The sequence below is a fragment of the Megascapheus bottae genome, chromosome X (genome assembly GCF_031878675.1).
Source record: "Megascapheus bottae isolate mThoBot1 chromosome X, mThoBot2.hap1, whole genome shotgun sequence".
NCBI classification, from domain to species: domain Eukaryota; kingdom Metazoa; phylum Chordata; class Mammalia; order Rodentia; family Geomyidae; genus Megascapheus; species Megascapheus bottae.
This window is the reverse complement of record NC_143547.1, coordinates 104,238,982-104,261,579: the sequence shown is the minus strand read 5'-3', so window position 1 is coordinate 104,261,579 and position 22,598 is coordinate 104,238,982. Positions and strand designations below refer to the sequence as shown.

Below are 22,598 nucleotides of genomic sequence, written 5' to 3'. Positions count from 1 at the left end.
TTCCTGATCCTAGGGCCTCTTGGGTCGGGGCAAAAACAAAGTCATGTTACTAAGCCCATCATAACAGCACTCAGGTTGAACTTAACCTGAAATAACTCTCTAGCATTATTGAGTTGCCTCCAATAGTGGGTGGGAGAAATCCCAACCTGGTGCTCATTTATTTAAGGAAGTTCATAGTATTTATTTATTTACGTTCATAGTAGGTAGTTTCCCTATTTTCAAGCTGGAGTAATAGGGAAAGTGATTGTCATTTTGGGGAGTGGAGAGGAGGATATCCTAAAAGCAATGCCATTTTATTTTTTTGTCTCAGTGTAGAGAAACTAAAATTTCACAGTAGGAATAATAACCCAATTGCCACTTCTAACTTCACAATGCTTTGTAGAAGTGTGGTAATAGAAGATGTTATTAAAGTTAGTGACCAGAAGCAACATTCTTCAAAAAGAAAAATTTGGCAGAGAGAGAGAGAGAGAGAGAGAGAGAGAGAGAGAGAGAGAGAGAGAGAGAGAGAGAGAGAGAGAGAGAGAGAGAGAGAGAGAGGAAGGGAAGGGAAGGGAAGGGAAGGGAAGGGAAGGGAAGGGAAGGGAAGAGAAGAGAAGAGAAGAGAAGAGAAGAGAAGAGAAGAGAGAAGAGAAGAGAAGAGAAGAGAAGAGAAGAGAAGAGAAGAGAAGAGAAGAGAAGAGAAGAGAAACTTGGAAGCTGGGCTTCTGTGTGGTTCATATGTGTACTCCTAGCTAGTCAAGAGGCTGACGTCTGAAGATCATGGTTCCAGCCTGACCAGGAAAGTGTATCAAATGCTTATCTTCAATAAAGTACCCCCATGCCAGAAATAGAGCTCTGGCTTTTGGGAAAAGCTCAGAGAAAGTGTGCAGGCTGTGAGTTGAAACCCAGGGTTAGCACAAACAACCCTATTCCCTCAAAATGCCAAAGTACAATGGAGAGCAATTTTGGGTCCAGTGCAGGATAGGGGGAAGTGGATGAGTGAGAGTTCTAGATTTTAGGAGATGGGATGTATGTAGTTCAAGAAAAGAAAATACTGGTCTAACACAAGTAGGTTTGTTTAGCAATATAGTATGGGGGAAGAGGAACAATCTTTTTTTTTTTTTTGATCAGTTTTGGGGCTTGAAGCCTGAGCTTGGGCTCAGCTGTTCATCTCAAGTGTAGCATTCTACCACTTGACTCACAGCACCACTTCTGTTTTTCTGGTCGTTATTTGGAGATAAGAGTGTCACAGAGTTACTTGCGTGGGGTGACTTTGAAGTGTGATTCTCCCATCCAAGTGTCCTGAGAAGCTAGGGTTACAAATATGAGACACAAGCACGCAGTATGTTCAATCTTATTTGTTGTTAATTGGCTGGGGTGTGATGAACTGCCTAGAAGTGGTTATAGATAGGTAATAATGACTGCCGTCGCTATTGAGGTTTACATTTGCAATTAAGTATTTTCTGAAGCTATTGCTTGTGGGTGTAGAAATTGGTGTGGGTCAAAGGTCCAGGGGAGTAATAATGTATGCAGTAGTAATTCAGGACAGAAGTGCATGCTTTACATTAGATTGTACTCTGACAGTACGTGTTGTAGATTCTTCCACTGCTGGGTAAGGTTTTTCAGTGAGGAAAAGAAATTAGAATTCATGTGCTTCTCATGTACAACCCACATGTGGTGCATCATAAGGAGAAAAATTGTTTTAGATGTTAAGTCTGATACAAAAATTGAACAGGAAGGAAATTTATTATGAAGTGAAATCAGGGCAATAAAGCTGGTTAATGTATGCAGGGAAGAGCTTACTACGTGTTCCTGACCACTGATTGATTGGACTCCTTCCTCTAGAGGTGTTTCATTTTAGTTGAAGGATTTATAAAAGCTGCCTTTGAAATTATATAGTTGTTTGTTACAAGAAATGCTGTAATGCATACTCATCAGGGTGTCACAGCCCTATATGATAGACTATATTATGACCAATATTTTGCACATGAGGAAAGTCATGGGCTTTCCTTATGAATAACAGGGCATAGACCACAGAGGTAGTAAGTGATATGGTTTGCATTTGAACTCAAGCAGTAGCGAGCATGCTGTCTACCCAGTCTATGGTGTTATTTCTTTCTGTACATGGAATGGAGCAGAGTCAAGTTCGTATAGTGCAGAATCTGTAATTTTAGTTGGAGTAGCGTTGTAAGGTATGTAAAATCCTAGCAGTGTGTAGTCAGCATTAATGCTGTCGTCTGCTGAGTGAGCTTCTCCATCAAGTTTACAAGTTCCTTATGACTGAGCTGCAGTGTGCGGGCCAAGTCCTCACCATCCTGTTGTGCTTTGCGTAGTACTTTGTAAGGACAAGGTTCCACTATGAGTTATCCCCCTCCCCTGATCCCCTCCGCAGGCTGCAGGGTCCCGGATGGCTCGGCAGGGCGGTGGGGGCGGCGCGGCGGGCCGGGCCGTGGGGGCGGGGTCCCGGGGACGGCGGAGCCATTCGCGATCCTCGCCCGCCACCTACCGGCCGACGCGGGTACGACCTCAGCAGAGACCCCGGGGTGCCGGCTCTGGACCGCGCAGCCATTTTCCCCGCCAGACCAGCGCGTTTTCCCAAAGACGTCGCAGCCCGAGCTGCAGGCTGCGGGAAATGGCGGCCTGCGCAGGCGCACTCACCCCGCGAGCTGATGCGTGCGCGCTCCTGTTTGTGCGTGTGCACGAGGGCGGGTGGGAGGGGGGCATCTCCCTGAAGGATGAACCTTGCTTTCTGCATTTAGCGGTAAACATGTCCCGGAGGCTGGGTGACCTGGCAGATGTATTTTCTCCTGTACAGCCTGACGTGTCAAGGAACAGGAGTTGGCAGCCTCAGCAATACTAACATTTTTTTCCTTGCTAATTCTATTGTACGAATTGAGACTTCGGATGCTATCATATGTACTGGGTGATGTTTATGTAGAGCAGAGCAGCATGCCTAGTGTCTAACATTCAGAAGCCACTGTCTCCCACCCTTAGTTGGGGAAACCAGATGCCTCATTTACTACATGACTTCTTAAGCGAGGAACAGTGGGGATTAGGTCAGGAAAATACTTCTGATTTACAATGACTACCACGTACATTTGGAAAAGAGAATAGATTAAGGTCCTTAAAAAGAAAACAAGCGGAAGAGGGGGAAGCTATGTCTCAAGTGGTTATGTGGTAACCTGAAGCACAAAAACCAACAGACAACATAAGGTCCCTAGTTCAACATGCAGTACACACACACACACACACACACACACATACTTTATCCATTAGCAAGTACCTGATGGCTCGCTCATGCCTATAATCCAACCTACTCAAGACACCCAAGACAAGAAAATTTGACACTTTTTATCTCTACTTAATCAACAATAAGATGGAACTACAGCTATAACTCAAATGGTACACCACTAATCATCCTAAAAGAAATACATAAATAAATAAATAAAACACTCACTCAGGGATAGCACCCACACATGAATTCAAACCTCTGGAGTAGCACAAAAAGAAACAAAGATACCACTCTCAAACACACTGGTCTCAAATATTTAAAACTTTCCGAAATTAATGCAAATTTTCTTAATAACAACTCTACTTGAATTTTCTGTCCCATCTTCTGCTTTACCTAAGTCTCCTGTCACACAAATATCTGATCTGTCAATTACTACCATATTTCTATCTCCGCTACACCATAAGTGTTTTTTCTAACTACGTATAAACATGCACTTAACAGGGGCTACTCTATTGAGTACCATAAAAAACAGATACCACAAAATTAACATACTTGAGCTGTCGATAATATTATGGACAAAAAGCCAATGATCCCTACCTACTTGGAAAAGACTTCCCTCTCATCATTTCCTTCTCCCAAGGACCCATATCATACAGCTATCCATACTGTGTTCTTTGAGTTTCTTAGATTCTGTTCTCACTGCTTATAGAACTATACATACTTCAGGACAAAAACCTCAAAAACAACCTTTTTGTTAAACCACCAAGGACTCCTTCCCCTGCTGCAGTACTGGTATGGTGTTCAAATGTTGTCCAAGTCCAAGCTTCCCTTCTCTCTGCCCCCGCCTCCCCACCCAAGCACTCCATAAACACAGCATGAGGATCATTGAAAACAAAACCATGTTTAACTGTATATGCCACTCCAGATTGAAAGACTATCATTTCCTGATTTTGGAATATTCACAAACTGAAAGCAAGAGAACTTCATAGAAACCTTCCTAGGCTCACAGGCAGTTGTTGCCAAGTTCCACCTGTAGGTTATGTCCTGCCCTGACCTGAGGCCAGGTCTTCTGCCTCACCTTCCTACGTAAAGTCTACTACATGCCCAACCCAACTTTTTCCCTTCCAGATTCTCAGCACTACCAGTGAATGCCTTTCTTACCCCTTAAAATTTGCCTTGATGTCTTCCAGGTCCGCTAAACTGCCATCCTTCCTATCAGCCAGGGAAGCAGAGGCTGAAATGGTACTGGAGCTGAGGAAAGAAACACAGGACTGCTGATGTCGGTCACCAAAGTTGGCTGGAGCCCACCTTTTCCTATTTGCCAACCATCTTCTCACAGATACACAAAGCTCTATGTGCCAGTGGTGGATGGCTTCTCACGTGTGCCATTGCTGCCATCTGTCCTTCCTACGCATATGTTCCCTTTGACTCAGCCCTCTCTGCTGACTCTGACCTTGTGATTTCTCTCCCTTCCTCCTCCTTACGAGGCCAGAAAGCATTCCCTCCAAGATGTGTTGTCACGGTCGATCCCCAATGTCCTCCTCCACGTTGTTACTGGTTCCCTACCACCCCTACCACCTCACCTTGACCCCATGAATGTTGCTGCTGAAATGCCCTGGAACGGATAGACTTATCAGCTTTCCTTCTTTTCCTACTGGCCCGTGGCTCTAGATGAGGTCCCTGTCCTGCTGTGACCACCTGACATTTGAAACTTGTACGGAGCTGAAAACTATGCAGGAACCCTGAGCCACTGGACCTTGAAATGAGTCCTGAAGGCTATATCTGGCAATGGGATTGGCTGCTGGAAAAGTGGCTACAACCTTACTTGATAGCTGCGGGTCCAGCTGCACTGCAATGAGACCTGGCACCATACATATCATAGTCATCTAGGGAAGGGGCAGACCTAGTATCTGAGCCCCACCTGTGGGAAGAGGCCAAGCTAGTCTTTGTGCTATATATGTCTATCTTCCCTTCAGGAACTGGCTTTCTATCCTCAAAGATAGGAACTGTTTAAAGGACCCCTGGAGCAGTGTTGCTTACGGGTTAAGTGCAGCAACCTGGAGACATGTGGTCTAGATTCCAGTCACTGTTGTTCTCCCTCAGCTGTGTGACCTTGGGAATACAGCCTGATCTCCTTGGTCCATTGCTTTATTATCAGTAAACTAGAAACAATGATCAGATCTTCCTCATAACTATTCTAACAGAAACAAATGAACTCATGACCAAGTACTTCAAACACTCCCTCGATCATAGCATATGGTAATATGCTCCCTGTTCTTACTGGATTCTGTGACTATTTGTAAGCACAGGGACCTTTTCATTGTCCATCTGTATTTACCCACTTTTTACAAGATGAGTGGACTTCTATTACCCTACCATAAGGCCACATCCTCTGTCTCTATAATACTCACACCCATGTTCACAGGGTACTCTACCACATGCACAAGTCTGCCTTCCACTTGGGTAACATTTACTAAAACTCCCTCATGTTTGTCCCCAGGCCTGTTCATACCAGTTGTGTGACCATAATGACTACACTCAATTATTGAACAAAATCATGAAAATGAATAGAAAAGGAAGTTGTGCCATTGAAACAGAAAGCAAATACTTCATTTAATGAGGTGCATGAACAAGAAAGCTGGCCCAAATAAATATTCAAAACCAAAGCACTCAGAAACAGAGCCAATCATATTGGACCAAAAGTTGACAGTAGCCAATAAGAAACTGAGTCAGTCTATATGTACTAGGGACAAGGCAGGGGAATACAGCATCCTTAGATAGTCTTTAATGCTCAACCAGGAAAAAGGCACTGGTTCGCCCACCATTCATTCATTCATTCATTCATTTATTCAATCATTCATCCATTCTTTGCTTTGTCCCTTTTGTGTATCCCAAATATTCTATCTGCCCAAGGCCAGGCCCAATTAAGAGATGGACCTACATCTGGGAGATAGGCCTTGTGCCTGCTCTGGAGGAACTTAAAGGCCAAATGACTTAAAAGCCAAATTGTGGGGGAAGAAAAAATAAGATTGGAATATAATTAGAAGACAAGGGGGAAGCCCAAGACAAAGCATGCGGTTGGGGGCAGAGTATGGGAGAAACAGCAGATGGCAACCCCCAAAATCTACCAGTGCCTCCCAGCAGCCCGAGCAGTTTGGAAGCTTGAGCCTGAACATCAGCAGCAATTTGAGAGTACCTGGGTGTCATAAATACCTTACCCTCTTGACTCTGAGCCATTGTCTGCTCCAGCTGAGACTTCTGGTGCAGACCCCATGGCTCCAGATGTCCCGTTGCCATCGTTCAGTTGTGTAGTTGATCTGTTATGAGAAGAGAAGCATTTCACTGCGATTGCACTTTGAGCTTAGCTATCTAACAAGTCTTGAGGGCAGGTCTCAAGGATTGGAAGCACAGGCTATTGCTTGCATCCTTTCATAGTTCTGACAACAGTCAAACCAAACCACAGTGGAGTCTAAGAAGTATTCCTGTGTTTTTTTCATACTTGATTGATAAGGAACAGAGACAAGAAACAGAGCAAGGTGGAAATTGTGTAGGAGGATAGCTGGAGGCCAACAGGGCAAGAGCCAAAGGGGCAAGGCATTGGACCAGGCATTCCATGTATCTGGGGTTCCCTTCCCTCATTCCCAGGGATCAGAGTTCTGCTTGGGACTCCAGGGGGCCACACTGGACTATGGGTTCAAATGTACCTACTACCAAGCTTTCGTGGAGGGAATGGGGAGTATAGTCATTGCTCACCAGATCATTGTTCCCTAGACAGCCTGGGGGGCAGGTTTGGGGGATGAGCAGGTTCTGGGCCCATCAGTCCCCATCGTGGCTCTGATTCATCATCTTTGACCCTCTGCCCCCAAATGTCTCCCTTTGTCCACAGAGAAGTCTCTGCTAGATGTTCTATCAATGTCTATACTTTGGTTACTGGTTCCTCTAAATGCCAACGTGAGGAACAGTATCTGTTCTAGTATAATAGCATAGAAAGTGAGGCAGCTTTAGGTGAGAGGAAGGAATCCAATGAGGGCCAAGACTTGGTTCCCTTGGAGTTCTTCCTGAGGCCTCCCTCCATTTCTGTTTCTTTCCTCACTCCCTCTTTCCCTTTCTCCTTCCCTCTCCTTCTTTGTCTTTATCTCTTTTGGCCTTTTCCTTCCTTTCTCCCTCCCTTCCTCCCTCCCTCCCTCTGTTCCTTCCTTCCTTCCTTCCTTCCTTCCTTCCTTCCTTCCTTCCTTCCTTCCTTCCCTCCTTCCCTCCTTCCTTCCTTCCTTCCCCCTATCTGTTTTTCTTGCTTTTTATGTGCATGTACCAGTACTAAAGTATGAACTCAGGACCTGGCTGCTGTCCCTTAGCATTTTCTCTCAAGGTCGGTGCTCTACTACTTGAGCCATAGTTCCACTTCAGTTCTTTTTTCTTTGCTGCTGCTTAACTGCAGATGAGAGTATCACAGAGTTCCCAAAAGCTGGATGCTCAGATCTTATGTCACTGAGTAGCTATGATTGTAGGTATGAGCCACCACTATGTAGCCCAAACTGCCTCTGAATTCGTAATCCTCCTACCTCTGTCTTTTAAATGTTGGAATTACAAGCATGCACCACAACATCCATCCTTATTAATTCTTTCAACAACTATTCACTGAACACCTATACAACCCCACGCAGCACACCAGAAATAGGCGTAGGCCCAGTTCCAGCTGCCGATCTTATAGCAAGGGCCATAGAGGCCTAGAGCTGGCTGCACATGGTCTTTGTGTTTGGGGGTCGTCTGTTCCCTGGGGTGCATTACCTTTTCAAATCCGTATTGAAGGTTTCCTCACCAGCTGAGTCTCTCTTGAGCCCTGCAGAGCAAGGTGCCTCCTTGTCTTTGTGGCCTAGGGAAGAACTGTGGAGGAAAGACGTGCAAGTTATTCACTTGGGCGCCACCCGCATTCCAGTGGAGTCAGTTACCTCATCCTCAAATGCCGGCCGTCTCAAAGGAACTTAGTTTCTCCTACCAATTAATTGCCTACTTCACAAAATGTCATTATTCATAATATTGACTGGGGGCCACACCCTATCCTTGCAACTTTCTATGCAATGCCAGGACATGGGCAGTATTGTTATATTCCCACTTTCCAGGTAAGCCACCTGGCATCTACAAGGCCTCAGTGACTTGTTCCAAATCCACAGATAAGAGGAAGAGCTGAAGCCAGCCTGACTTGGGAGTTCTGGACAATGTTAATTTATAGGTCAGCTAATCTAAATCTCAAGGCTCAACCTAGGCACTATTGGCTTTGAGGTTGTCAGGAAGTCACCTCCATGTCCATCATCTCAGATTCCTATCAGTACTCGCTGACACTGGCTATTCCCTCTTCCCTACCACCTCTCCTCCCTTCTGTCCCTTAAATGTCTCTGCTCCCCATATTCCTCCCTGTGCTACCTCCATCTGTTCTCTTTTCAATATGTCAACTGTCTCCCTTCGGAGAATAACCTCTCCAAATAGTTATCCATGTAGATTCATGGGAGGCAGTCTAAGGATGACACAGTAGAACACAGTGGAAGATAGCTGAGAGGGTGGAAACTTGGGTCCCAGGGGAGGACAGTGGGAATAGAACAGCAACACAAGGTCTGGGAGTGTAGCCTAGTGGTAGAGTGCTTGCCTACCTTGCAGGAAGACACGGGTTCAATTCCTGGGTAACACATACATAGAAAAAAAAACCGGAAGTGGTGCTGAGGCTCAAGTGGTAGAGCTCTAGCCTTGAGAAAGTCCAAGGACAGTGCCCAGGCCCTGAGTTCAAGGCCCAGGACTGGCAAAAAGAAAGCAACACAAGATAAAATTAGAAAATAATGTGTTGTACGGGAAGTTTGACAAGTAGGATCCAAGGAGCAGTATAACAGGACCTAGAGATACTGTTCAATTCATCTTAGATGCTACTTCTTCCAAGAAGCTTTCAACTGTATTCTCCCTGTTCTGCAGATTAAGCAATAATCTTCTATGTACAATCCTGCTTCCCTCCTAGATTGTGGACTTTACAAGTATCCTAGTCTTCTTTTTCCGGACACTGTAAGCCCCCATCCCAGCTTCCCAAACCTGCTCACAGGGCTCAGCTCACAGCTCCCAAACCTGCCTGCCTGCCTACCCCTCTGCTTCCCCTAGAAAGAGTTGAGCCCTTTCTACTCCATCTTAGTCATAGCCCTGAGATGGGGGGAAGGGAAAGTTGGTGGGGTTGAGGATACACAAAGGGAGGCTGACTCAGGAACCTTACCCACTTAGCAGCAAGCCCCACATGCAGACAAAGCCTTGTCATTTGCATCTATCTCTCTACAATGGTATAGAAGAGCCAGGTGCGAGTGACTCATATCTGTAATCCTAGCTACTCAGGGTGAAATCTGAGGATCGCAGTTTAAAGCCAGGCTAGTCAGAAAAATCCACGAGACTCTTATTTCCAATTATCCACCCCAAAGCCTAGAGTACTGGTGTGGCTCAAGCAATAGAAAACTAGCCTTGAGCAGGAAAGCCAAGTGGGAGCTTGAGGCCCGGAAATCAAGCCCCCTTACCAACACACACACACACACACACACACACACACACACACACACACTCACACTCACGAAAAAGAATAGTGTAGAAGGAAACAGGGTAACAGTAGGATCCTCCATACCTCATGCCTTCCAGTTCTGGGGCCACCAGGCGAAGTCCTGCCCTGGGTGTCAAGATCTGCAAGCGGACAATCTCATCCCCTCTCAAGCTGCAGGCCAAAAGAGAAATTGGAGGGTTGATGCTGGGAAAATCCTTCTGCTTCCCCATCTGTGCAGCATCCAAGGACCTTCTTTCTCAGGTGCCTCTTGGCTAGTGAGTGGAACAGCCATGCCAACCAAGCTCCTTCTTTTTTTTTGCCAGTCCTGGGCTTGAGCTCAGGGCCTGAGCACTGTCCTTGGACTTTCTCAAGGCTAGAGCTCTACCACTTGAGCCTCAGCGCCACTTCTAGCTTTTTTCTATGTATGTGGTACCAAGGAATCGAACCCGAGTCTTCGTGCATGCTAGGCAAGCACTTTAACCACTAGGCCAAACTCCCGGCCCCCAAACTCCTTCTTTTGGTTTGGCTTTTATCTGCTCTTTAACCTTGAACCTTCTGGGTACTACATTTGAGCTTAGGCCCCTTACCTTTAGGCCCCAGAGGAAGGCATAGAAAGGGGTACACACATGAGCCTTGGACTCCCTCAGGCACAGCAACAAGGCCTACTGGGTAGAAATCAGACCATCTCTGTGTGGCAATGAGTACAGGATGGGCTTGAAGTAGAGTGGGAGTTGACGTATTATATTGTCCTTACAAAGAAAGACAGCATCCTGATATGAAGAAGGACATTTGGATACAGGCAACTGAAGGAGAAGGTGGTGATGTGAAGACTAAGGCAAAGACTCACAGGAGTGAGACAGGTCACACGCCAAGGACTGCTAAGGACAGTGAACAACAAAATCTAAGAGAAAGGCCTGGGGCAGATTCTCCCTTAATATCTGCACAAGAGCCAGGATTCTGCCAACCTCGATAAGACTTCTGGCCTCTCATATGGTAAGAGACTACATTTCTAAGGTTTCAATCCACCCACTTTCTGGTATTTTGTTACCGAGTCTCAGAAGATGAATTCCAAGGCCTTTCAAGCTCTCCTTACCTGTTGCTCCATACAAGCCCCACCACCTTCCCAGAACATAATCTGCAGAGAGCTCAGTGCACTATGAACTTTTCATTTGAGCTGATTACTACAGAAGGCTAAGTACATTCTGGAAGGTTACATACCCTTGAATACCAGGTATCACCTGAAGCCCCAAACTGATCACTGAACACTCCCTATATCCTTGCACACATATGGGGATGGAAGTGACAGTGACCTGTGTCATAGAGTGCATTAACCCACCCTGACAGAAGGCGGGGAGGGAGGGGGGGTAGGGAGGGAAGGGACATTTTCTTCTCAACAGAAGATCATCATTGCAGTTCCTCTAATTGCCAGAAGGGGGCAATACTAGGCTCTTTCTGGAAGTTCTGAGAACCAGGAGCATGCAATAACACTGCCCAGACAGTATGGTAAACATTAAAACGCAATATCCTACTTATTTGGGACAGTCTTGAGTGGACATTGGTGCTCTCCCTATGTTTTGCATGGAGAAAAATAAAAGCAGTGAGAGATGAAGGGCTTGCTCAAGGTCACTCAGCTAACTGGAGGCAAATCTGCAGTTATACCTTATGCCAAAAGCCATGCACTTACTGTTCCTTAAATACTAGTCAGGTTTCATCATCAGGTCAATACCCTAGGACTAGAACCAAGGAAGCTGAGGCCCTGCACTGAGTCTGGGAGGGAGAGAGCTCAAAAAGCATGACCAGCACAGTGATCTGCGAGCTGCTCAATTCACCCGATGCACTGCAGTCATGAGAAGGTGAGCTTTGGATTGACATGCTACAGTCAGGATTAGGAAGGACATGCCATGGTATTGCCCTCCCTCACTCTGCCATCAACCTGCTTTGTTACTACCCAGAGTTGGTTGAATCACCCTTCCTGCTTGGGCTTCTCAGATGGATAGAGAGTCCAGAGCGGGACATGGAAGAACCAATGGTGAGTGCCTGACCCGGTGCAGTATCTGATTTATGGAGTCAGACAACAAGACTCTCCAGAGACTCAACATCAGCCAGCTGCTCAACGGAAGTAGCTGTGGGTTTCATATTTATTTTTGGCTGCAGAATTTGAGGGAAAAAACTGTCCAAGGCATCAAGCTTAGCCTACTATTAAGATCTTGGACCCATACTCTAGCTTTTCTAACTAGTTACACTCTTGACAAGGGAAAATTCCTTCTGTCTCCTCTGTGAGAAAGCTGTGGTCTCTAGAGTGTTCTCTAATCCGGCTTGGGCTCAATTTCCTAGAGCCACACAGGCAAAATAACTTCGCCTCTCAAATCTATCATGTAGCACTTAAATTTCCACCTATTTTCTATTAAAGGCATCTTAAAATTATTCTTTTTTTTTTCAAAAGATGAAGACAGGGACCGGGAGTTTGGCCTAGTGGTTAAAATGCTTGCCTAGCATGCATGAAGACCCAGGTTCGATTCCTTGGTACCACATACACAGAAAAATAGCTAGAAGTGGTTTTGTGGGTCAAGTGGTAGAACTCTAACCTTGAGAAAGTCCAAGAACAGTGCTCAGGCCCTGAGCTCAGGCCCACGACTGGCAAAAAAAATAAGAGAAATGAAAAATGCATACTGTTTTTTGTTTGTTTGTTTGTTTTTTGCCAGTCTTGGGTCTTGAACTCAGTGCCTGGGCACTGTCCTTGAACTTTGTCAAGGCTAGCATTCTACTTCTTTGGCCACAGCACCACTTCTGACTTTTTCTGTGTATGTGGTACTGAGGAATGGAATCCAGGTCTTCATGCATGCTAGGTGAGCTCTCTACCACTAGGCCAAACTCCCTGTCCCTGTACACTATTTTGAGATGACGTTTACAAGAGGTGTATGTTACATTGATACAGGGGTCTGAGAGGACTGTAAGCTCACTAGAACGGTCCCAATCCAGAATAATTAGCATAGGAAGAAAAGCTGAGGATGGATATGGAGAAGATTATGTGAGAACACAAAGAAAAAGTAGCCATCTACCTGGCACGGTGTGAGGCCTCAGGAGGAATCAAGTCTTAACACATTGTGATCTTGGATTACAGTCTGTAGAACCATGAAGAAGTTTCTGTAGCTGAAGTCATCTAGTCTGTGATGCCTGACCGTGGGCAATGTAGCCCCATCTATTACTAAGGCTTCTAGATACTGTCTGATAATGAGCTCTCTGCAATTCTCTTTTCTAAGCCTTTGAAGGTTCCTTATGGCTGGGTGGTCGTGGCTCACAACTGTAATCCTATCTCCTCAGGAAGTTGACACTTGAGGATTCTGGTTCAAAGTCAGCCAGGAAAGTCTGCAAGACTCATCTCCAACTAACCACCCAAAATCCAGAAGTGGAGCTGTGGCTCAGAGTGATGGAACAAGACCCTTGAGTACAAAAACTCAGGGACAGTATCCAGGCTGGGTGTTCAAGTCCCAGGACTGGCACAAACAAAGGTCCCTTATGGATGAGAGTTCTGGTGGGAGGAATAGGATAGCCAGGGTCAAGGGTCACATGTCTGAAAGTGGTGGTAAAGTTCAAGTTGGAAGGTGTTAAATGACTCGAGGAGGCCTATAATAGGCAGTTGTGGTCCAGGAAGTGACTCATAGGGATAGACTCTCCTTTTCTAGCCTCAGGTGTTTGTCAGAGTGTCACAGAGATGCAGACATAGGCTTGGACAAAGCTCTCAATCCAGCCAGGTGCTTTCACCTGCAGAAACTAGGCAATGGCGCTCCCTGGAGGACTTAGCACCATTCAGTGTGAAGTACAAGGAGGTATTGATGGTTTTCATCTGAAGACAAGAGAGCCCGGGACACTCAGGGCTTAGAAATCAGGGCAAATCACAGCCACACCTGCAGTGAGATAAGCAGTACTCCACTTATCCCAGGCCCTGTCACCCCACCTCCAGATCTATTCTACTTGGCAGGCCCATCCAACTAGGCAGGTGGGAAACACCTGACCAACACACAGGCCAGAGCCATCTCTTGGCAGAGTCCAGCTCCTGGAATCCTGACTTCCAAAGGGTGGGGCGAGGCGCACTCCCCATGCATCCGATCTGCCCCTATCTGCAATGGCAAAGAGGGCAACTGTGAACACTGCTAGGGACTGCAGAACTTCCTTCTCGGGCAGACTGAACTTGGCCTCCTTATAGCAGTGTCATGAGCAAGGTGAACAATTGCAGTGGTTGCTCATCTCAAACCCTCAAGTTGGTACACTCTCTTGGGATGCTTTGCTGCCATGAAGCTCAGCAGTGCAAGGGTTAAGGTGACACAGATAAGTACTAAACAGACAACCTCGTGCTCTCTCCTGAGAGGTAAGCTGTTTTGCTCTTTTCAGTCCTGGAACATCCAGTCAAATGAGCTCTTACTCATTTCTGCACTGTGTCCTGTTATTCTGTCGCTGGACAGGTAGGGACAGTATCCTTAAGGCCCAGTAGGAAGGTAGCATGAGCTGGGTTCTCTAGCATCTGAGTGGCACAGATGAGTGATTCATTACCTGCTCAAGCCGGAAGTGGACCTTGTCAGAGCAGATGTGTGCTGGCTCCCCTCAGAAGGACTATCCTCATCTACCACCTCAACCCTGTGGGCAAGAGGAAAAGTGGCACTTGTGGTCATCTTTGTTGCTCTGGATCCTACTGGCTCCAGTGCTTTCAGTGATGCCCAAGTGAGGTGGTCCCGAGGTGGTCACAAGGTGGCTCAGCTGGAGAACACAGGTACTGATACATACACAGATAATTGAGGCTCCTTGGAACTTGTGATTCTTTTTCTTCCAGTCCTGGGGTTTGAAGTCAGGCCCTGGGCACTGTCCTTGAGCTTTCTCAAGACTAGCACTCTACCATTTGAACCACAGCACCACTTCTGGCTTTTTCTATGTATGTGTACCTAGGAATTGAACCCAGGACTTCGTGCATGGCTAGGGGAGGACTCTACCACTAGGCCACACTCCTGGCTGGAACTTGTGGTTTTAATCACATCTGAAAGTAAGGTCTTTGGGGATATAATCAAGATCAAATGAGGTTACATTGATTAGAATGGGCCTCAAATCTAATGATCGCCAAGGGAGATCGGGACACAGACACACAGAAGAAAGAAGGCCATATGAACACAGTGGCACACACTGGAACAACTAAAGTACAGGCCAAGGCACAGCAAGGATTGCTGGCAACCACCAGAAGTTTTCTCTCTTGCTGACTCAGGAAGAGATCAACCCTGCCAACACCATGACTTCACACTTCTACCCTCAACAGCTGGAAACTATTCTGGTATTTTAAGCCTCCTAAATTGTAATACTTAACCAAATACAGTTAGTACCATTGACACTCTTCATTTCTGTTGTCTGAAATTGTGCTCACTATATTCTAGGCAGTCTTTCTGGTCATTCACACAGCAAGGCAGTCCCTCACCTGGACCTATGACTAGCTGGGTCCTCAGACTGGGACACAGCATGCTGGTCCTCTTTGAATTTCAGTTCTCATCTTATAATACAACATTTTCTTGAAGACCTTCCTTGTCCATCTAAGCAAAGATCCCTAAAAGATTCAAGTTTATGGATGTTTCTTCACCCTCTCTGCCATATTTTCATCATTTACAGTGGGACCTGTCTCACATGACACCCCTCCCTCACTCTACTAGAATGTCCTGATATCCTGTTTGCCCTTAAGGACTCTTTTCCAATGTCAGAGAATGGCTCTTGATAGCTGTGGTCCTGAGTAAAAGCAGAGAGCATGATAAGAAGCAAGTAGACTTTTGCTGGGGCCACACGTGTGGCCTAGTGGTAGAGTGCTTGCCTAGCATACATGAAGACCTGGTTTTGATTCCTTGGTATCACATACATAGAAAAATCCTGGAGTGATGCTATGGCTCAAGTGGTAGCGTGCAACCCTTGTGAAAGCCCAAGAACAGTGCTCAGGCCGTGAGTTCAAGCCAGGATTGTAAAAAAAAGACTTTTGCTGGGATCAAGAAAGATGCTTCCTGATGGATCTTGGCAAATAGAGCAAGGGCACCTGCAAAGCTCAGCTAGTCAGGGTGCTGAGTGATAAGTTTGTGGACAAAACTCTCTCTGGAAGACCAGAAATTAGGTCAAGGGAATAACAACTACTTCACGTTCACATTCCCAGAGTGCCTCTGAAATGCAGTGGCTCCATCTTGTGTCAGAGACCCAGCTTCATTAACTATTGGCCTTTTACAAGTTCTTCTCAGGGACAACAGCCCCCTCTCCCCCACTGCTAACAGGCAACCTTCTTCCATGGCCAGTGACATCAGGCTTCCGATGCTTTCCTCCATGACACTTACCTCTTCGCAATAAATGGGGCCTGGATCTCCTGGGTAGGACTTCTGGAAAGAAAGTAGAAAGGCATATATCCGACAGAGCCTATAGTAGGGACCTCTCAGCCACTTTATCCCAAAAAAACTCTTAGTCTCCCTCCTATCCCCAGTATCACAGCTTCCCTGATGAGGGTAGCCAGATTCCATCCATTTTCTGGGAAGAACATCTAAGAAGCTGAGAAGGTTCAAATAGGAGGGTACTCGAAGGTTATTCTTTCAACCCAACCTTTCATCAGGCAAAGGGACTGGAGGCCTGAGGAGAAGGGAACTGTGCTGGAGCATGGAGCCAGTTGGTAGGGAGCTCAGGCCTGTGGGCTGCTGGCTTCCTTGCTGTCTAACTTACCCAGTGGTCTTCTTGACTGCCGACAGAACATATGAGTGCTCCCGGGGGGCTGTCTTCCTCAACACACTGCTTGCAGCCTCCGACCTGGGGCAGCATGGGAAAAGTGTTCAACTGTGCCAGTATAGTTTGGGATGTCCTGAGAATGAGTCAGGACCATCCCATGGAGGTGAGGGAGGAAGCCATCATGGCCTCTGTTTCAGGGACCGGTTACCAAGCACACAGTGTGTCCAGCCCTGCCCTGCATGCTGACAGTCCCACCTTGACATGTAGGTGCTATTATATTTTCTGCAAGTCACTGGGCCTAAGGGTACTCTACTGACTTGCCTAAGAGTACACATGTAACAGATTGCAGAGTAGGCATTCAAGGCAAAATAGGTGCTAGTTCCTGCGCTTTTTACCTGTACCACTCAGGCATCAAGGCTCACGCTATTGTGGTTCCTTCCTTATGATTGTCACTCTTCCAGGGTCTTCCTCTAGCAAGGGGACATTACCATACTCCTGGGCCACAGATGGGCCAGCAGAGCTATGGATGGGTCAGCAGATATTGGTCCAAAGCAGAGCACCAGTTTGTGGGTAAGGTTACATTCAAAATTCCAAAGCCCATTCCTGCCTCCCAAGTGCAGTGCATGGCTTGCCAGGATGCTGTACATAGCACAGATTGAGGGTGCTATGCACAGTCCCTCTCCTGGGATTCTTTGTATAATATTCTCAAGATACTTTCAAACAAACTTACAGAATCTCATGAAGAACATACAAGTGAAGCGTTGCCTGGATCTTCATACACCTTGAACTCATTGACAACCTATGTGTCGTATGTTTTTCCACCCCAACTGGTACAATTCCTGTCAGCAGTCTGTATAGTCAGGCTCTTGTTCTGCCCATGAGGGACACCCTTACCTCCGTCTTTGCTCGTCTGATGAGAAGAGCACCTCGTCCTCCTCAGCTCCTGATGTGGAGCTACGCCTGATGTTATATGGTGCCCTGAGAGGAGAAACAGTCATGGTTCTCATACTGACTGCCCCCCTGCTCCTTATCACAGGTTGCCACTCAGCATGGTATTGGTTTTTGACATCTATTGCCCTTATGGCTTTAGTTCATGCCACATTTTCCTTCCTGAAAACTGGAACTCCTCCCTATTTCCTCCCCTCAAGGTCCAGTTCAAGATAACCACTTCCCTAGAATGATTGCCCATTTACTCCATGACACTGGATGATGGGGCCGAGGGACAACCAATATAAAGCTCCTGGGAACTTCAGGGAGTACTCATAACTTAATTTTGGGTCTCCGTCCCTAAGTTGTAGCCTCAGATAGGAATCTCAAGGGAAAGGGATGGTGGTATACAAAAGGCTCACATCTAAGAAACATGTTAGAATTAGAGAGAAAATGATCATATCAGCATGATGCCAGGGCCTGAAGCATCTCAAGGATCATCAGGCTCTCAGGCCATCCCAACTCAGATTGAGAGCCTCACATTTAGTGGGATACAAAAAAAAATCTTGCCTAGTAAATACAACCAGCCAACGACAGCCTTATGGTCATAGCCCCTTTCTGCACATCAATGTAGGCCTAGAAAATTTTTTGTAGTCAAAAACGGACTGAAGCCAGGCATAGTGGTGAAGGCTGTGTCCTCCTCACATGCGGGAGCCTGAGACATGAGGATCCGAAGTATAAGGCTCGCCTGGCTACACAGCGAGACTTTGCCCCCAAATTTGAACAAAAACCCGTATGTATAGTTATCCAGTCTTATGGGACTGTGGTTGGCTCTAGGCCCCAGCCACAACCAGCAAGGGATGTCAAATCCATGAGACTAACTTGCCCATTTCTTTCTTAGAGCCAAGTGCCCAACTCCTCTCAGTAGGCTCAATAACTGGGCACAAAATTTGTGTCTGGAAGGGCATACTTACAGCTTCTTGTAATCTTCAGTGGTCATTTTGTAGCCAGAAGAGGAGGAGCGGGGAAGGCCAAGATTACCTGCTCCCATCAATCCAGTAGCACTAGAGAGGCAAATAGTTCTCATGTGCCCATCCATAGGCTCCCTCTGCTTCCCAGAAATCATGTGATAGATGACTAGGTGCGGGGCATTGGTAGCCTTTCCTCTTTGTTGTCACGTCTGGAAGACACCTCTTGCCAACAGACTCACTGAGCTTTCAGGAAACAACAGCCTGTGTGTCTTCTTCCTATTCTCAAGTGTCCTGGGCCTCTCCTTTCTGATAAAGCCCCACTTGTGCCTCACTCCAGGAGCTTGGCTATTAATGCCAATGCCCTCAGAATATGCAGTGCCAGCTGTTAGGCCACTGGACCTCTGGCTCTACTCCTCACAGCTGTATTCACATGCCTGTGCCCACACACTGCACCTGCTGCTGTTGGAGCCAGTCAGGGTATTTTCCCACACAAACCCTCACTTGCAGGAGATAGAGCCCTCTCTCTGTCATGAATCTACACAGGGCTCATGCCTTCCCACCAGCCAGCAGGTGGGTGTCCCCATGCAAATACCTTTTTGGAGCTCCATTGGCCTTAGGAAAGTTCTGCTGGGGCTGAGATGAGCTATCTATGGGTTTGGTGAAGACTCCCCTGCAAAAAAAGCCCAGATGGTGTTAATTCAGGAGGGGGCTCAAGTGACCCGGGAGGGCAGGAAGGGATCTCTAGTCACTTACCGGATGATATAACCAGTAGAAGCTCTTGTGCTTGGAGGCCTGCCACGAGAAAAGGAGGTAGGAAGTGAAATGAGGCCCCCCTGGGAGGCTCAGATCACTCTCTTTTATCTTATTCCCAAGTGCATGAAAGGGTATTAGCTCATGGGTATACAGTGTAGCAGAACTGAGGGGGAGCTAGCTACCCCATACCCTTAACCCAAGTGCTCCCTCCATCTGTTGCTCTCAGTCTCTCCCAAGAGTCTGTAAGGATGACTCTTTTGTGGCCAGGTCTAGCATGGCCATAACTCATGGTAGGTGCCTACGAATGCATGTTCTATGGCTGCCTATTTACTGCAGAGGTGTCTCTCCCAAAGTCCAACGTCTTCCTGATCTGCCAAGCCCCGTATGCTCCTGCAGGAGAACTCTTCTCAGTTCTGCTTGCAGACAGCGCTCCTATTCTTTCCTCTCAAAGTTGAATGAGTTCAAGCTAAAGGTTCTCCATAACTTCTATGTTTGGGCTTGGGGATAGGAGAGCAGGGCACCTCCAAGGAACCTTCTAGCAACAGAAAGGCTTTGGAGTGGAACAGTAGGGTCACTAAGTGGAACTAAGGGTAATGCAGAATTTCTGTGTTTGACAATGTCATCAAGTTGCAGCAACACTTGCAGTGAGATCCATTCCAGCCATGTGGCACTTATGAGTGCCACATCTGAGTGCCTTCATCTGAGCAAATACCAGGCACTGAGAAAGCTAGAACTCTGGCTGGTTGATCTTCAACTCTGTGCCAATGCTGCCCATGGCAGTTCCCAGTTCTCTCCTTAGAATATAATCCTTTACTAGCCTTGAGCAGGGATGTCGGCCCCTAAAGAGAGGATGTAGGGCTCAACAAATACTATAGCCTATGTGCTGGACAAAGGATCTGCCAGTGAGTTAGAATGTGAGTGACACCAGCTGCCAGCAGTTTGGAACAATGACTGAGCCTGTCATTCAGGAGAGTTCCTCCACATGCCAGCAGGAAATGCCCACACTTCTGATGGAAAAGCCTTAAAACACAGGCAAGTTCCATGTGGCCAGCTGTTAGTGTGAACTTACGGGGCCGTTGGAGCAAACCTGTAATTCTTCCCTGGAGGGTTAACTGGCGAGTGTGCTCAGCAGTCAGGACTGCCTGCAGGTCTGTGTCACACAGGTCAATCAACAGTACCTGAGAACCCTCTGAGATACGATCACATTTTCTACAGGGCAGAGTTAGAAACCCAGTCTTGTTAATAATTTCTATCCTAATTGCCATCTGAAGCCATAGCTGAGAAGGCAGCTCAGCCCCACTGCTGCTGCACTGCAAGGCTAGGGAGTGTACACTGTCCCTTTCCCGAGGGAGAAACTCAGCAGAAAAGCCCAACGTGTTTATGGACTCCAAATGACTTAGTGTATGCCTTGCCTGTCCCCACTTAGTTCAAGCTTCCTATGTGTCCCCTGTGGCTGGTCCATTCTCTCTGCTGCACAGGAGTCTTTGGGGGTCCCCCTACATGGTACTACAAAGTACTAGGGCACCACCTCTTACCTGGTCTTTGAGACCTCTCCAGCTGATGAAAAGGATGTGGCCCTATTCCGGCATGTGGGCAGCTCTCTGTGGGGGAGAAGAAGGAGGGCCTGTGAAAGGCTGACTCCCAAGGTTCCTTGGCACCCTACACCCTGTGGCGTCTATTCTAGAAGCAGCCTGCTGGTTGCCTCCATTCAAACCTCACCTTCTCCTTCCCAACATTCCTCCATGGCTGCATGAACATGTATATGCCCTGCTGGCTGGTAGCTTTCCTGCTCTGTGACTTTAAGTCTTGCCCTTTGTGGGCTTGCTTTCGCCATGCCCCATCATCTCAGACTGGCCAAAGGCCTCATGACCTGAGTGAGCTCTAAGGGAAAGCCAGTCGGCATCCTTCCCAAAGGCTGAGGCACCATGGATTGTACATCCCCACTCCATTGCTGCCATTCTCCTGGACTTACATGGTACGGCCCTCGGATTCATCCTGCTTGGTGATCCAGCTCTTGTCCCCCTTCAGTATGGTTCGAACTTTCATCTGCTTCAGGACATTGTTGCGCTCCTCCTCACCTGGAGGCAGGGACTTTCCTGGCATGGGCAACACCAAACAACTTTAAAAGGGGAACCCTAACCCCAAGGCTCTACAGCATCCTCTCCATCCCTCCCTCTGCTCCCTGGGCAGCACTCCTGGTTCTTGTGGGTTATGGGAAACAAGACAGGTATAGCACCTTGAAGCCCACACTTACCTTTGGTGCTGCCTCCCAGAGCTGAGATACTCATGGTGTTTACTCTGCAATTTCCTTCTCAGTTGATTTGATTGTAGCTCCTGGGAAGAAAGGCAAGCATTTACTTGTAACTTCATACATTTGCAATGGCTTGTGGGTCACTTCTGTAGTATGGCTATGGCTTGATCTCTAGGGGTTCATGTGTTGGAAATTTGGGTTTCCCAGTGTGACAGTAGTAAGGGGTGGTGGGACCTTTGAGCTTAGTCACTGGGGAGGGGGTATTTCCATAGGAAGAAATTGTACCTCTTATGGAACCCTAGTTATTTCATATGGCTGATTTGTTCTCAAGGAGTGAGTCTGGCTAGGCCTCAGTCTCTTTCTGGCTTCCCATCTCATTGTATGAGTTCATCCTCTTACACGCTGTCTTGCTATTATGATGCCATCAACCAAGAGATCTTCAGCAGATCTGAGTTGGATGCCTACACCATGCCAGCCCCAGAACTGTGAGATACAGCAACTTTTTCTTTATAAAGTTCCCATCTTCACATATAATATTATAGAAAGAAAAAGAAGAGTAATAGAGTCATGATGCCATTTGTAGCACCAGAAGATCAATTGGTCTCCTTTGCCCTGGGGTGACAAGAACTGCTGGAGTCCTGACGGGAAGCCAGAGGCCAGGGAAAAAGCACTTTCTGTACTTAGCACTGCTGAGTGACACAACCACCTAGGACTGCTCACCTGGAGAGCACAGAGCTCTAGAGCTGTCAGAAACTCTCTGTTCAACTAAATCACTGATTAGGGCCAAGCATGAACTCTCCTACCGAGTGCTAATGACCATATTCTAGCTCCCTGGTAGTGTGGGAGAGACAGCTGGCAGCAAGGGAGCCTCAGAAAGGTCATGGAGAGTGGCATGGAGTTAAGATAGTACAATTAGATTTGGAAGGTGGGGCTGAATCTCATCTTAGGCAAAATACCTTCGGGCCAATCAGGTGACCTGACTTCCGCGTGTGGAGAGGACAGGGCTTGAGGAATCAGATGCTTTGGGGTTGGACAATTTTTGTAACCCTTAGTAGCTGTCTGGTGTACTTTGGATAGGCCAATCTCTCCCAGCAGCCTCAGATTCCTTTCCTTCTTCGTAAAATGGGATTAAGAGTCTGCCTTTCAAGATTTCTGTGAGGACAGGAAAGATCATTGAACAGTTGGATAGGAACCAAATAGTAGTAA

The 22,598-nt window shown here is 46.9% G+C and overlaps 1 protein-coding gene across 1 annotated transcript in view; it reads right to left on the bottom strand.

The window, feature by feature from the left end:
- Positions 1 to 22,598, bottom strand: part of Znf185 (zinc finger protein 185 with LIM domain) — a 58,027-nt gene that overhangs the window by 22,757 nt on the left and 12,672 nt on the right. Inside the window, exons 2-15 of the mRNA XM_090325852.1 lie at positions 21,396 to 21,475; positions 21,114 to 21,237; positions 20,677 to 20,742; positions 19,142 to 19,180; positions 18,981 to 19,058; positions 18,392 to 18,481; positions 17,385 to 17,468; positions 16,488 to 16,571; positions 16,112 to 16,153; positions 14,316 to 14,399; positions 9,852 to 9,938; positions 7,997 to 8,092; positions 6,430 to 6,528; positions 4,373 to 4,462 (exon numbers count right to left, since the gene is read on the bottom strand). Of these exons, the coding sequence (XP_090181978.1) occupies positions 4,373 to 4,462; positions 6,430 to 6,528; positions 7,997 to 8,092; positions 9,852 to 9,938; positions 14,316 to 14,399; positions 16,112 to 16,153; positions 16,488 to 16,571; positions 17,385 to 17,468; positions 18,392 to 18,481; positions 18,981 to 19,058; positions 19,142 to 19,180; positions 20,677 to 20,742; positions 21,114 to 21,237; positions 21,396 to 21,429 (1,097 nt within the window). The 5' untranslated portion in view covers positions 21,430 to 21,475. The remainder of the gene's footprint in view (positions 1 to 4,372; positions 4,463 to 6,429; positions 6,529 to 7,996; positions 8,093 to 9,851; positions 9,939 to 14,315; positions 14,400 to 16,111; positions 16,154 to 16,487; positions 16,572 to 17,384; positions 17,469 to 18,391; positions 18,482 to 18,980; positions 19,059 to 19,141; positions 19,181 to 20,676; positions 20,743 to 21,113; positions 21,238 to 21,395; positions 21,476 to 22,598) is intronic.